The sequence below is a fragment of the Mastigoproctus giganteus genome, chromosome 9 (assembly GCF_048544385.1).
Source record: "Mastigoproctus giganteus isolate SK-2022 chromosome 9, ASM4854438v1, whole genome shotgun sequence".
Lineage (NCBI taxonomy): Eukaryota > Metazoa > Arthropoda > Arachnida > Uropygi > Thelyphonidae > Mastigoproctus > Mastigoproctus giganteus.
Window position 1 is genome coordinate 183,828,324 of NC_143583.1, and position 17,020 is coordinate 183,845,343.

General features: G+C 34.9%; 1 protein-coding gene across 1 annotated transcript in view; it reads right to left on the bottom strand.

The window, feature by feature from the left end:
- Window positions 1-17,020, bottom strand: part of RluA-2 (RluA pseudouridine synthase 2) — a 137,602-nt gene that overhangs the window by 51,225 nt on the left and 69,357 nt on the right. The window contains exon 8 of the mRNA XM_090381048.1: window positions 5,011-5,147. Within this exon, the coding sequence (XP_090237174.1) occupies window positions 5,011-5,147 (137 nt within the window). The remainder of the gene's footprint in view (window positions 1-5,010; window positions 5,148-17,020) is intronic.

Consider the following 17,020-nt stretch of genomic DNA (forward strand, 5'->3'; position numbering starts at 1 on the left):
AAGTTACCAACAGCAAGTTTTATATGGGAAACATTCAGGGATGTTATCATAAAAGCTACTAAGTTTTATATACTAACTAAGAGATACATTTCAAGGCATAGACTAAGTGGATATCAGACGAACTGATGGGACTTTTGGCAGTGAAGAAAACTGCATGCAATGCATTTAAATTATCAGGTGATACAGATGCTTAAAGTAGATATAAACTAGTCAGCAATCAAGTCACAAAGGAGGTTCAGTAAACTAGTGCACATTACAAAGTCTCCGGCAAAGAAAAACAACATTCTTTACTTATGTAACTGGCAGAAGGAAGGGACTGAATCCTATTGGTCCACTAGATATGAATGGATTAACTGTTGATGATCCTGCACAGGTTACTGACAAACTGAATGGATATTTTGCATCTACATTCACATAGCAGTTATTTTTATGGATGGAAATGCCAGAAGTGAGTCAAATAAATTTTGGCAGGGTACTAAATGATTTTGTGATATGAGAGAGGAAAGTAGAGGAGAAATTGTTGAAGCTAAACATAAAGACACCTTGAGTGAATGGGACCTATCCAGTTATATTAAAGGAGGCAGCAAAGAAGCAAGCAAACCTTTGGCTCTGATTATGCAAGCATCCCTGGATTCAGGAGAGGTACTTATGGACTAGAGATGTGAAAATGTATCCCCAATTCACAAAGGGGATCAAAGGGAGATACTGGTAATTTTAAACCTGTTAGCTTCATTTCTGTTCCAGGGAAAAAATAGTGGTGTCTCTGGTTAAAGTGATGCATGAACATCTAAATAAGAATGCACTTATACTGCAGGGAAAAAAAGCAAGAATTTGTTAAGGGGCAGGATTACCTGAACAATCTCTTTGGATATTATGATGCAGTAATAAAGGAACTGGATGCAAAAAATAATTTTTACATCATATACTTGGGTTTCAGAAAAGCTTTTCATACTGTTGCACATAAAAGACTGCTATAAATATTGGTGCAGTGTGGCATTGTGGGAAAGTTGCTGCTATGGATAATGGGATGGCTGGGTGAGAGAAGACAGAGTGGTTTATTTATGGACTCTGCTCTTTGTGGCCTAATTTTATTAGTGGAATCTCCCAGAGTTCAGTGGTGAATATCAAGGCTGGCAGGATAGCTAATCAAAGTAAATATGCTACCACAACAAGGTCTATACAAATCAGACAGATGGGAAGTAGCAATTGAAGTTTAATATTTAAAAATGCAAGGTACTTCATATGGGGAGCAGTATTCCCAGATTACGGTACCTGCTGTGTGGTACCACACTCAGGGCAGTGGAAATGAAAAAGATCTGGGGGTAATTATGCATTCAGATATGAAGTTCTCAGAGCAATGCAGACAAACTGCCAGGAGGGCTGCTTGTGGGGTTTTGAAAATGGTATACAGGAGTTTTGCCAGCAGGAATAAAGAGTGATTATCCCTTTCTATATGGCAATGATTAGTCCACATTTTGAATACTGCATACACATCTGGAAGCCTCATTTTAGGAAGGACGTGGATCTGTTCAAATGGATGCAAAGAAGAGCAACAAGATTGGTGAGCAGAGAAAAGGGGGTGTTACTACTAAGAAAGGCTTCAATTTTACAAACTGCAGCATCTGGTGATCAGACATCTGCGAGGAGATCGACTGAAATGTTTAAGGACTTAAATGGATTGAGTAAGCTCAATACTGATAGAATCCTTCTGCGAGCTCAAACTATACACAGGAGAGGGCATAAATTCAAATTGAGGAAAGATAATTGCATGTTGGATTATACAGGAATTTGCCTTCAGCTGATTGATTGATGGTGGTTGGTTGATTGTTGGAACAAACTACTCCCATCTGGTGTTTTGGAGATATGTGGTTTGAATTAATCCAAGGAAGGACTAGATAAAGTGTTAGAGGGGGATGGATAGGTGAAATGGGAAGTGCTGATCTTTATTTTTTTTATTTTGGCTAACCCTATCATCATACTTAGCTAATACTAAGTCGAACTACTTAAATATTTAAAACAGAAGAAAGTAAATATAGCAGTAATAACAGAAACAAAGAAAAAATTAAAAGGTACGAAAGATTATGATTCTTATACAATGATATACAGTGGAGTAGATCAAAAGGAAAGAGATAGTGGAGGGTAGCAATATTACTAGATCGGAAATGGAAACCAAAATACAGAGCTAAACATTTATAAATAACAGTAAGATTTAAATTAGACAGAGGTTATTTATGTATAATTGGAATTTATGCTCCAGAAGATGGAAAAGAGGAAGAAACAGATAAATTTTATTTAGAGTTACAAAAATAACTAGATAAGAATATAAAAAAAGACCATGTTATTTTGGGAGATTATAATGCTCGGGTAGGGAATAAGCCAAAAAAAAATATTATGGGATGTTATGGAGAAAATAAAGTAAATGGAGATGGATAAAAATTAAGATATTTTGCAACATTTAATAATTTAAAGATAACAAATACATTTTTTAGAAAATGTGATATATATAAATATACATGGTCAGCAACAGGTACCAATCAATAATAGACTATGTAATAGTAAATCAAAAATTAGCCAAACAATGTGGAGATACTAGGGTGTTTAGAGGATATGATATTAATTCAGTTCATTTTTTAGTGGCTTCAAAAGTGTAGTTATGGGCTAAATGGAAGAAGAGAAAAGCTATTAAACAGGGAAGGAGGAGTTGTGTTATAAAGTATATCTACTTCAAGAAGAAAATATACAAAATTTATATGGGAAAAAAAAAAAAAGATGAAATAAGTAAAACATCAGAGAAAGAACAAATAGAAAAAGAATGGAATAATATACGAAATATAATTCAAGAGATAGCAAAAGAGACAATAGGACAATTCAGGAAAAACTATAAGAAGAGGGGGGGGATAAAGATATGGAATAAAGAAATAGCTAAAGCAGTACAAGATAAATATCTTAAATATATACAAAATAGGACAAGTGAGAATGAAGAAATATACAAACAAGAACGCAATAAAACTAAAGATATAATAAGGAAGGCTAAAGCAGATTTATAAGCACAACAAAACATGATGTTCATGGGAGACAAAATTTGGCATATAAAATGATGAAACACTTGAATAGCACAGAGAAAGACACTTCAAGAATAAATATAATAAAGGAAGAATAATGGAAAAAACATTATGAAGAATTGTGGAAAGACTCAACACATCAAACAGAAGAGATACAGTTAGTGACATAGATCCGATAACGAAGGAAGAATTGGAAAAGGCATTGAAAGCTACAAAAAATAGGAAAGCAGTAGGAATGGATGGTATAAATGCAGAACTGATGAAGTATGGAGGAAGTTTTTTAAAAGACAGGATACTAAATTTATTTAATAAATGTTGGGAACAATATAAAATACCAGAAGAATGGAAGATAGCAAAAATTATTTCAATATTTAAAAAAGGAAATAGAAATGATACAAAGAATTATAGAGGGATTAGCATACTAAATACAGTATATAAAATGTATAGCAAAATAATAAATAATAGAATTAAAATTATCTCTGATGAAATATTAATAGAAGAACAGGCAGAATTCAGAAAAGGAAGATCATGTACAGAAAATATATTTATATTAAAACAAATAATAGAAAAATGAAAATAGTTTAATTTAGAAATGCATTTATCGATTATGAAAAAGCATTTGATCGAGTAAACAGACAAAAACTATGGGACATATTGAGTAATAAAGGATACTCAAAGCATCTTACAAAAATACAGAGTTTATATCAAGGAACAAAAATAGTAATAGATACAGGTAATAAATTAGCAGAAGAAAGTATAATAAATCAAGGAGTTAGACAGGAATGTAGCTTATCACCAACGCTGTTTAACATATATATCGAGGATATGATATGTAAATGGAAAGAAGAAATTAATAGAGGTATATATTTAAATACAAAGAACAGGATTAATACACTGTTATTTGCAAATGATCTAGTAATTATTCAAGATAGTGAAGATAATTTACAAAGAGCAGTATTTAAATTAAACCAAATAACAAAAGAATATAAAGTTAAAATATCAACGATGAAAACTAGAACAATGGCTTTTAAGGGGAAAAATAACAGTGAGAACAAAAATTATAGACAATAAAATATTAGAACAATTAAAACATTTTAAATATCTAGGATGTGATATAACATATGTTGAAGAAGATATGAACCAGAAATTGGCAAAATTTTAAAATATGTGGAACAATAAAAAGAACTCTGGCTAAGAAAACAAGGAAAGAAACACAATTGAAATTTTACAAAGTAATGGCAATACCAACACTTCTTTATGGTTCTGAAACATGGATACCGAAACAAAGAGACATTAATAGAATACAAGCTGCAGAAATTAAATTTTTAAGATATGTTAAAGAATGTACAAAATTAGATAAAATACCAAATGTAAATACTAGAAAGGAATTAAAGATTTACTCAATTAATGGAAAAATTATAGAATATAGACAAAGATGGAAAGAACATGTAGAAAGAATAGAAGATAATAGATTCCCTAAATTATCTTATACATATAGAGCAAAAGGAAAAAGAGACAGAGGAAGACCAAAGATATTGTTATTTGGTTTTTAGGAGCATTAGCAACTAAGGCCATATTGCTCTGGGGATATGTTGTGGTGGTCATTCCCTGACCTTTCCGTATTCTCCGTATTTGGTGGTCACGGGCTCGAACCCCGGTCTAATCAAGAAGCGTGTGCTACGCACTGCTGCTCCTGTCCACCTGGCTACAGAGACGCCAGAAGACCAAAGAAAAGATGGGCAGACCTCTTCGAGATTGGAACAGGTAGATCGCCTAATCCATGAAGGAAGATAAAGTAATCATCATTTGCCACTACTACTACTACTAATAATAAATTCCCATGTGATTTAAAGTGTTAGCGTTAATTGTTAAAAATTAAATGACTGTACCTCTAGCTTTAATTTAAACTGACATGTTAATAAAACAAAATATATTTAAAGTTACATACAAAGTAGCAAACTTGATTTTCCATTATAGCTTATCTTTTTGAATTTGGTTGAACATTCCTTTCCAGTAGGACTCACAATACAAACTCCAATTTTGTGGGAAAGTATTTCAATTGAACTATCACATGTCACTGGTTCACTAAAAACAAAAGACAAACATCATCCATTTTAATAAAATGCAAACTTAAATTTCAGTACAAACTAACTGGTGAGTAACGTTTTCTAAGAATGTAATTTTATTCTAGTGTTTGTTAATCTTATAATTCCAGTAAATCTTTGACTAGCTGCCACATACCCAAGGCTAGATTCATTTTATCCCAGTCTACAAAATTATTTTCTGATATAAGAACTGCAGTGTATTTCTTTTGTGTGTACCTACATGAATGAAGAACAAGATTAAAGATCAGGTCAGGTAAGGTGCTGTATCAGCTTGATTTCTTGCATTATTTGCCAATACTAATAATACTAGTGCAACTCGTTGTGAAGGCAATGTCTGTTCTGCTAAAAGAGAGATAAAAAATGTTTCTGGGTCAGGTTAGCAGACCTCTGAAGCACAAGCATGGATCCTCAGGGAGCCTATGGACCACAGGTTAAAAACTTTTTATCTAGATAAACTAAGCAGACATACTGGAAAATGACAACTGGGGTTTAACAGTAATAAATGTAAGGGACTACCAGGAGAAACAATAATCCCAGAATAGCACACCATTTGAGTGGTACCACATGGTAGGAAAAAAAGATCTAGTATGAAAAAGATCTTAGGTATAATTGTACAGTCCAAAAAGTTAATGGAACAACCCATGGGTTCTGTCAAGGATATACAGAAAGTTTGCCAGTAGAGGCAAAGGTGATTATACCACTTTTGCCTCTATTAGCAAAAGTGGGATAATCACCTTTATAATGCAGTGATTAAACCAAATCTAGAATACTGGTCAGGAAATCTCATTTTAGGAAGGATATAGTATCCATTGTACATTAGTATCCATTGGAAAGAATACAGAAAAGAGTAACAAGATTAGTTAGGAACCCAAAAAGGTTATTCTTACCAAGAAAAACTTGGGTTTTATAAAATGCAGTCGAGAAACTGCCAATTTGCAATGTGACCTAACTGAGGTGTATAAGTTTTAAAAGTGCAAATTAAACTAAATCCCAATGGAATCTGTACCTTTTTCTCAGATAAAACAATTTAAGAGGCATAAATTTAAATCGGAAAAGAATGGATGCAAAACAGATGTGTTGAAATTTGCATTCGGCAAAAGATATTGAGGTGGGTTTGAATATATTTAAGAAAGGTCTGGACAAATTACTGGGGAAAATAAAGGGTTTCTTTTTTTAAATATTAAGTGGCTTCTTCTCAAGACAGCTAGAAGGCAAGAATAAAAACATAAAAAAAATAATAATAATTACATTAGTATTCCTAATAACTGGTAGGAAAAAAATTCACTACCTCTGCATTATGAAAAAATTTACTGTTTTCTCAAAAGAGAATTTCTCAGAAAATTGTTTCTGAATATATATATATATATATATATATTTTTTTTTTTTTTTTTTCTTCTAATGCTGGTTTCAAAAATGACGTCCATTTGTTTCCACACATTTCTTCAAAAATCATGAAAGAAAATTTGATTTTTCACAATTTTTTTTTTAATTTTGGCAGAATTTGCACACTGAAATTAACAAAATGCTACTTTTACCAGACTTTTATATTTAAATACATGTTGAAAACACTATTAAAAATATTAGCATCAGCAAATATCTGAGTCATGATTTCAATTCAATTTCAAATAAAATTTCAAAAAAAAATATAACCCTAAACTTATAATCCCAATGCAGTTATAACACTATACAGGGTGTTTCAGTTAAACGTTTCAGAACTTCTAAGAGGGGTAGGGTACATCCTGACAACTCGAAATCATATAGCAATGTGGGGTCGGAAATGCTTTCCTGAAGCGGTGTTGTACACAGAAGCACCATAAAGAAAAGAGACCGTAAGTGAGAAATCGTTTTAATAATACATGAAAAGAAGCAAAAAGGTACATGGATTAAAGTAAGTGTTCGAAGTTTCTTCCACGGGCTACAATGCACGCCTCACATCTCCGACGCATGGACATCCGAACATTCTGGAATACTCCAGGCGAATTTCGAATTTCTTGAACAAGAACGCCAAGTTAGTAGGATGGATGATTACACGAACGCAGAGTTAGCAGATATGCATTTGGCGTACGGGGCTGCAAATTGTAGTGGGCCAGCCGCACAGCGTTTGTATGCGGAACGATATCCGGCGAGGCGTATTCCCAGTCATAATTTCTTTGCAAGACTGCACCAGAGGTTAGCTGAGAGAGGTTCATTTGAAAGAGCTGACAGGGACAGGGTAAGAACAGCACGGACTCCAGCCGTCGAACAGAATGTGCTGCTGCATGCACAGGGGAATCCAAGAACGAGTACACAAAGTCTAGCAAACGCAGTCGGGGTTTCCCATTGCAGCGTCTGGAGGATTCTCCGAGAACAAGACATGCAACCGTTTCACGTGCAGCGTGTCCAGACACAGCAACCGGAGGATTATGCACCTCGTATTGCTTTCGCACAGTGGTACCTTGGAAAATGTGCTACAAATCCCCTTTTTCCTGCTGAAGTGTTGTTTTCCGATGAGGCATCCTTCACAAGGGAAGGAATTTTCAACACGCATAACGACCATATCTGGGCGGTCGAGAACCCGCATGCAATACGATGTCGTGCAGCACAGATTCGATTTTCGGTCAATGTATGGGCCGGTATTATGGGAGATCACCTCATCGGACCTTACCTGTTACCGTGTCGTCTAACCGGACCTATCTACTTGATCTTCCTGCAGCAAGTATTGCCACAACTTTTGAGAGATGAACAGATTTCTGCATCGACGCAACAGACAATGTGGTTCCAACACGATGGAGCCCCTGCCCATTATAGCGGAGATGTTCGTAACTACCTGGATGTCACATTTGGTCAACAGTGGATCGGACGTGGTGGTCCCGTGCGTTGGCCTGCTCGGTCACTCAACCTATCATGTCTTGATTTTTATTTCTGGGGTCATATGAAATCGCTAGTTTATGACACCCCTGTTGACAATGCTGAGGAGCTGGTTGCAAGAATCGCAGTAGCTGCCGAAGAAATTCGAAATTCGCCTGGAGTATTCCAGAATGTTCGGATGTCCATGTGTCGGAGATGTGAGGCGTGCATTGTAGCCCGTGGAAGAAACTTCGAACACTTACTTTAATCCATGTACCTTTTTGCTTCTTTTCATGTATTATTAAAACGATTTCTCACTTACGGTCTCTTTTCTTTATGGTGCTTCTGTGTACAACACCGCTTCAGGAAAGCATTTCCGACCCCACATTGCTATATGATTTCGAGTTGTCAGGATGCACCCTACCCCTCTTAGAAGTTCTGAAACGTTTAACCGAAACACCCTGTATATATTTCAGTATCGAGTATTATCTCCAAGTTACATTACATGACTTTCATATTTCCTGTCAAGTTATGTATTAATTTATACTGTTACATTTGTAAAATCTAGGTCATTATAGTTAAAAAATATAGTTAAAAAGTACAATTTAATTGATGAAATTTAATAAGATTAATAAATTTTACTGATTAATTGATAATACTATACTACCCCTGTGCGTGTATCTCATCATTTTTCTTTTCTCTCCTCATTTAATTGTAAAAATGTTCACAATGATATTATAAGTAGTGATGCTTTTCGAAGTATTCTGTAAAGAAATGTACAAAAAACTCCAATTTATTTATGTCTTTCCTGTTGAACATTACCTGTACAATTTCAGAACTGTACATTTTTCAATTGTATATTTGTACATTCATAATTTTTTTTAAGGCAACACCCCCTAAAAAGCCATTGATAAATAAATTATTATTATACTAAGCTAACAGATTTCTAATACAGTGCTACATGTATCCCTCTACATTAACTAAGCAAAAGTAACAATCATCACAGTGATTTGTGGTCACCCACCAAATCATGGAAATTGTAAATGGCACAGCCTTCTTTGTACCATTTTTCCACAATTTCAATGCTTCAACACACGTTTGGTAAACTTTATGTGGAGCCTATTTTTTATCCTGGTCACCAAGTTTCACTCCAAAATAAGTATAATACATATTTTGTATAAATTCTGTAATACCTTGTCTTTGCTTGAGGACTACATAACTTCCACAAATATAACAAAATAAATTCAGATTGTTCAAACACTTGTGTGAGGACATTTTACTCACTTTTCAGCACAAATTTGACATGATAACCGCAAAAATAAACTGAGCTCACACTGCTTTAACACTGCATGGCGTTCAAGGTCAAGACACAAACGACTGTGATTAGGAACATGTGAAGATTTAGTTTACAAATTTCCAGTGTATACTCCTAACTAAATACATTCAACAATACAAACTGATACTAACTTAAATGATCTGGGAAAAAATGGTATGTGATAAAAAAAAAAAAAAAACATTTCTGAAACCAGCATAAAAAAAACTGAGTTAAAAACAGCTATTAGTTTACAAAAATCGAAAACCACGCAGAGTGGCGTAATTAGTACTGAAAAACGCTAATATTATTATTAATATATGTAGCGGGTGGGGGGGATGGCTGGAAGAGAGTGCTGTGCAAGACGGCCCATGGCATATGTCATTTCACAGAGTCCAATATAATATCACTCATTTCATTCAAATATTTCCAAGACTCTTCAAATTTAGATAAACTTGGCTGCTGGAATAAACTTCAATTCTAAGGTAGTTTATTCCAACAGTCAATCACACTTTGATGAAAGGAAAATTTTCAGATATTATTCTGCAATTATCCCTTCTATTCTTTAAATTTTTGTCCCCCAATGTGTGCCACATGATTATGGATAAGGTCTTAAAAACTTCCATCAGGTCACCCTGCAGATACCTAGTTTCCAAACACTATAACTTATAAAACAAGTCTCTCTCTCAATAATAACCATTTATGCTTTTTACCAAACTCCTCTATATCCTTTCTAACAGGTCCACATGTTCCCTAAAATGTAGTCTTCAAGTTAGTCTGCAATATTCAAGATGTGGCATGAGCATTACCTTATATAATAATCACCTCTTTGTTGCCTAGCAGAAACTATCTGAGTGCAGAGAACTTCACATCAAACTGTATAGTTAACTGTGAAGTCCATTTAATTATCAATTATCTTGAGTTTGGTGCTATCCAAGAAATAACCTGCTCTAGTATTACTGTAATGTTATATACAAGACCTTCCATTTTCCACTATTATAATTTAGCTGATATTCAAATAACTTTTCTATCTCAGTGAAGTAGCATAACCTGATTACTTTCACCTTTGTATCATTAGCAAACTTGTAATACCTATGTGAATAATTAATACATAACAAAAACATAACACTGTAAGGGGACCCACCAACTCATAACATCCATAAAGAGCAGCAACAATTTCTAATTATTCTTTGTTTCTTAACACTTAACCATTCCTTTATCCACTGTAATGGATAAAGAAAGGAACTTGCCCTTAGTTCCAAAAATAGATGATGATATTGTTGTACATGTTAGCACTAATGATATTAAGAAAAGAAGAACCTGACGACTTAACAAATACAGGGCAAAGTTGGAAAAGGTCATAAGTTAGGATTAAATTTGAAGATGTCTGCAATTCTGCCCAGACATAATAGGAGAAAGTACAAGTCAAAAGTCTTGTTAACCAATCTGGCCCAGGTGAGACTATGCAAGGCTCATGGGGTAGAATTTTTCTCAGTATGGTCTCAACTCATTCAAAGGAGGGAGTGTTTTTAAATAGAATGAGTGCAAGAATATTTGCTGATGCTATCAAGGCAGTGATAGATGGATCAGAAAACTGATATCTTGGAGGAAGAGGACACTAATAGATTAACTAGGGTCACAGGCAGAGGTAACAATACAGCTGCCTGGATGCAAAGTGTTGGGAATTTCAAGCCCTGCTGTGGGTCATCGTGGAACAAGTAAATACATGTATTTACTTGTTCCACAATGTATTTATAAATATGTTAGCATAACTAAGAGTAAGAACAGGTGCATGTATACTTGCATATATACCTACATGGAGAAAAGTAAATACATTTGTTGAAGAACATAGATGAGACTATGCAAGGCCTCTCTTGGGTGAGCAGGTAGGTACCTGGTATTGCCTAAAGTGTAGTCTCCTGCTTTATGCAAAATAAGCACCAATGTCTTTTTAAATATATTTAAAGTATTGTTGGTTGAATTCAATCCCTTGTTTTCTGTTTACAGAAGTGGTCTCAAACATTTTTATAAAGAACGCTTCCATAAATTTTCTTTTCTTTTACTGGCAGTCTGTGAAATGGACTCTAGCATTATTGAACTGCCACATGTCCCCGATTGCAATGCATGCAGGGCTGTGTCAGATTTTTGTATCCTCCCATATTGAATGTCTTTTTGTGTTCTTTAATTCTGGAACTAAGTGTTCTGTTTGGCTCTCCTCTGTACGTACTGCCACATTTGCAATCTATTTTGTAAATAAGGCCTCTAGGATTGTTGGAGTAGTTGGACTGGTGTTTTGGAATCTGTTTTACAGATGCAATCCCTTGAAGCAAATGCTGATTCCATATTTCCTTGCTTATTTTTCTATCTTAACAAGCATGTTGGGTATATATGGTATGCAAATGGTGGGCCTGCTATTACTTGGTTGAAGTTGGTTCATATTGTCACAGTACTCTACTGTTTTCTATTGATATATAGAGGTATCCATTTCTAAGGGCTAGTCTGGTTATAGAGGAGGTTTTCTATAACCTGTTGGAGGTTTTCTTTACTGCAGATCCAGTAAGCTCTTAAGATGAAAGATTTCAATATTCCGACTTTAGTCAAGTGAGAGTGGCACTCACTCGACGAAAGTTCAGTAGGATTCCTGTATCTGTTGCTTTCTTGTAAACATATTTATAATTCCATAGGTTTTCTTGTGATAGTAATCATATATTGAAATCTTAAGTGGAAAACAACCATGTAACATCCTTCACCAACTATATTTTTCCTCTTGGTCAGACTACGCACATGATGGAGTATAAATTCAAGTTGAGAAAGAATGATTGTAGGATAGATGTGAAGAAATATGCCTTCAACAGATGGGTAGCCTATTGTCGGAAGAAATTTCCATCTGTTGTTGTGGAGGTAGGTAGGTTGAATGAATTCAGAAGGAAAACTAGATGAATCAATGGAGATAGATAGGTATTTTTTTTTTTTTTATGATTTTGTAAAAGCTTGCTTTCCTGCATAATTTGCCACTATTTTAATACTATATATGCATATATAGATGGATATACTTATTAACATCAGTTTTGAATATCTACAGATTGTAATTTTTTTAAAATATGTGAATGAAGGTTGTTCCAGAAAGCTGAAGTTAAAGGGATAAATGAGGAAGAAGAAAAGTTGGTTCTGTGAGTTTGAAGTTGGTCAGCAAATGGATGTTGACTGGTTACTGCATGTTTTCGAACATGGTTTGAAAGAAAGATGAGGAATTACAGAAGCAAATTCAGAGAAACAGTGCCCATGGAAGTATCTATAGAAAACACATGCAGCAGAAACAGAATAACTATGAGACAGATCATGGAAGCATGAGCAAGGTTTTAGAGCCGCCAACACCACATGTGGACACAATAATCCATGGTAGGACAGATTTCAGATTTGTAAAGAGCGAGTAGTTGTTTAAAAGATAAGTAATGCTAAGAGTGAAAGAGAAAACCTAGTTTTTTTTTAGATGCAGAAGAGGCAATATTTGTGATGTGCTTATGCCAAGAGAGATTAGAAGTCATGGCAATCCCTAATAGAGATATGATCCTGCCTAGAAATCTGAGTATCATCAAAAATACACATAGATACAACAGACTCCTTTTTGTGAGATATTACAGGACTGAGTTTTAGAAGGATCGAAATTAACTAAGTTATCTCTGTCCAACTGGAGAATTACCAGAAGATTGCCACTTAATAAACTGGGGATGGATATTCAAGAAGTTGAAGCTGTTTGTGCATGCAAGGTTTCTCAAACTGGAAGGTGGAATTTGCCATCATTAGCAAAACTATGGATAAGACTTCCAATCAGTGGAAGAAGGTCATTAATATACAAGAGGAAAAGAGCAGAATAAAGAACTGAATCTTGGAGTACATGGGCATTAGTGGAGAAGTTAGAAAACAGAGAGTCATCTACCATCATCCACAGCGAGCAGTCAGAGAGAAAACAGGATACCCAATTTCAAAAACAGTTGACAATCCATAAGATGGAAGCCTGTTTCCATCTTATGGTTGTCAATTTATTTTCTAGAAGACCTTTATGCCAAACACAATCAAAAGCGTTAGAAATATCAAAAGCAACTGCTTGAGTTTCATGAAACTTTTCCGTTGAAAATGTTCATAGATGGGTAACATAAGCATAAATATCACCAGCGAACTGACATTGACGAATCCATATTGAGGGTCATTGGTCAGATGAAAGGTTTCAAGATAGTTTACGAGTTAGTGGTTAATAATTTCTCCATTACTTTAGAAAGAGTAAGTGGAATGGGCCAATAATTGAATGGGAAGGATTTTTCACCCTTTTAGGAAATGGCTGGATATGAACAAATTTCCAAGCAGAAGGAAACACACCAGTAGAATAAGAAAGTGCAAAAAGGTGACACAGAACAGGATTAAGCTCAGGTTTTGAAAATAAATGGAGAAATTTCATAAGGACCTGGAATTTTCTTAGCATCAAGATTGTTCAAAATTCTTCTGACATACTTTTCACAGAAGGTTACAGGAGGCATTGAGTGGAGTGTACTGGGAATGGTAGGTGGTTTGCCACAATTGTCAGATTTAGAACAAAAGTAGGATGCTATCTGACTTTATCATTATCTGAGGGAGCAATAAAATCATCATATTTTAACAGAGATGGGCAAAAGTTGCAGCCAATAGCTTTGGCAAAAGACAGGAATGCTTAACTACTGATTGGACAAGAAACAAGTTTTCTACTCAAAAATCTGTTCAAAATCTAATTTAGACTGATTAATAACTGCTTTCAATCACTGTGAGCTGTAGTGTAGGCAGAAAATGAACCTGGAGATATGGATTTGAGCCAATTGTGATATACAACATTCATCATGAACAGCCTTAGCAACATATTGGAAAACCAAGATTCAGATAAACAATGAGACCTTAAAGTGGAGTATAGAATAAAGAATTCATCCCTACAAGAATAATTTCAATGACATAATCTGAGCAAACATTGACATCAAAAGATTCAAATCACTAATCCAACCAAGGAAAAGAAGAACAGAAATTTCACAAATCATTCCATTTCTCATTCTTGTAATGCTAAACAACATGACCCTAAAATTGGCCAAGAGACAAAGCTTCCACTGTAGAAGAGACTATTACCAAATTGTGATCTGAGATGCCTAGAAAACCATCACTTCAACCATGTACTTTGAAGAGTTGTTCCTGAGATAAAGATCCCAAGGTTTGGATGTGTGGTTGGGAGTGTCTGTCCATCTGTCCATCTCCAACAATGGAGATGGACAGATGAAATTCATGAGTTTGTGGGTAGTGAATGGATGGCCATTACACAAAACAGAAGGAACTGGAAATTTACTTGAAAAGCCTTCATCCTGCAGTGGATTGAAAATGGCTGATGATGATGATGATAAAGCTGACAGAATGTGACAGAGAAATATTAGTGTTAGTATTAGTAGCAGCAAATGATAGAAAGCAAGCTTATACAGCATCAGTCAGAGAGAGAGAAAAAAAAAAAAAAAAAACACCTTTCCATTTCACCTATCCATTCCCTCCAACAGTTTGTCCAGTTTTACCTTGAATTTATTCAGGCTATCCACATCCACAACATCAGAAGTTTGTGAAATCCAAGTATATAATATCAAAATTATTTTTTGCATCCAGTTCCTTTGTTACTCCTTCATAGTATAAAACCAAACTGGTCAGACAAGACTGCCCCTTGACAAACCCATTCTGTGATTTGAAGTGTAACTGCACTCCTGTCTAGATAGCCCTGCATTACTACTTTAACCAGTGACTCCATTATTTTCCCTGGAATAAATGTTAAACTAACAGGTCTGTAATTACTCACATCACTCATTGATTCCCCTTTATAAATTGAGGATACATTTGCACATCTTCAGTCTCCATGGGTCTTTCCCAGAATCCAAGGATGCTCATATAATTACACTAAGGGTTTGCTTATCTCATTTGCTGCCTCCCTTAATATAATTGGATAGATTCAATCTGCCCTCGGTGCCATTCTTACATTTATCTTCAACAATTTCACTTCCACTTTCCTCTTAGTTATTACAAAATAATTTAGCTCCATGGTATAGTTTAATAGATTTCTGGCACCCACTTCCTTAAAGAATTCCTTGTGTGAATTTAGAGGCAAAACACTTATTCAGCTTGTCAACAACAGTTGAACAATTGGTAACAAGTGGCCTATGTGATTCATCCCCTTCCTTCTAGTGATTACACAAATAAAGAAGTATTTTCTATTTTTATTTGCATTCTTTGCCAAAGATTCCTCATAATTTGCCTTCACTTGCCTAACATCTTTAGTGATTTTATTGCAGACTAGTTTATATCTACCATAGAATTTTCTTCTCAGCAATGAGTCTCATTAGTTCATCATTTAGGTCTTAGCTTTGAATGGTATTTCTTAGTTGGTAAGAAAAGCCTAGTTAACTTCACTTCCCTGAATATTTCCTTGAATGCTTCCCATTTAGTATTTGCTGATCGTAACATCATCAGCTGGTCCCACTGCATTGAATTTAAAAACTCTGAGACCACTGTAGTCACCATTATGAAAGCAAAAAAACTCTTCCCTTCACCCTTAATGAATACATATGCACATGTCCTCATCAATACAGTGTGAACACTGCCACCTAGTGGTTCTTTTATCTGCAGATTCTTAATGCATGAATAATCACTGCTGATAATCAGATCAAGGGCATTACTCTCTCTTGTTGTCTCTCTAACATGCTGCTATAGAAAACAGTCAATCAATAAAACAACAAAATTCTTGCTAGTGTTTGAGCAACAAACCCACAAGTTGCAGTCAATATCTGGAAAGTAAAAATTCCCATTATATGACATTACGATTTAATGGCCCACTATTTCTCAGTACAACCGGTCACTGTACTCATTAGAGTCATTAAGAATATAACACATTTTTGCTTTCCTTGTGTTTATATCACATCAAACTGACTCAACATTGCACTAGCCACCCATATTAACCTTATGTACTGTGCTAGATTTTATGCACTTTTTAACTAAGAGCATATCCCCACTCCTATCCTGTCTATCCTTTCTGTACACATTTTACTCTCCATATTCAAATTCTGCGTCCCTTATATCTGAGTGACACTGTCTCTGATATATCCACAATATCTACATTTAATGAATTGACTAGGACTTCAAACTCATCAAATTTATTAACTATGCTCCTAGCATTGGTGTATATGTAAGTATACATACACCTGTTCTTACTCTTAGTTACCTTAACACAGCCTATTTATTTACTTGTTTCATGACTCACAGCAGGCCTTTAAGCTAGAGAAGACCAAAAAGAGGAGTTCCAAATTACTGAGGTCTCTAACAGGGAATGTCAGATCTGATGCATGCACAAGTACCAACTTGGAAGCAATTTCTATTTGATTTCTATTTGGTGGGATATTGTCTAAAGTCCCTCACAGGAGTAGTGACTTTATTAATGGCATTTGGCTGTCTTTAACTCTAAGGATATTCCATGAGATATGATATAGATGAGATAGTATGAGATAGATGCTAGAGAGAGCCTGTCTCTTTCATGCGTTGCTATTTTTTTTTTTTTTTTTTTAACAAACAACCAAATTATCTCCTCCCATATGCCCAGCTAGGACAATACCCCCTGTTTCTGCCAAATTAATTGACAAATTCCTCTTGATGTCAGGATGTAACTCAACTGTTTT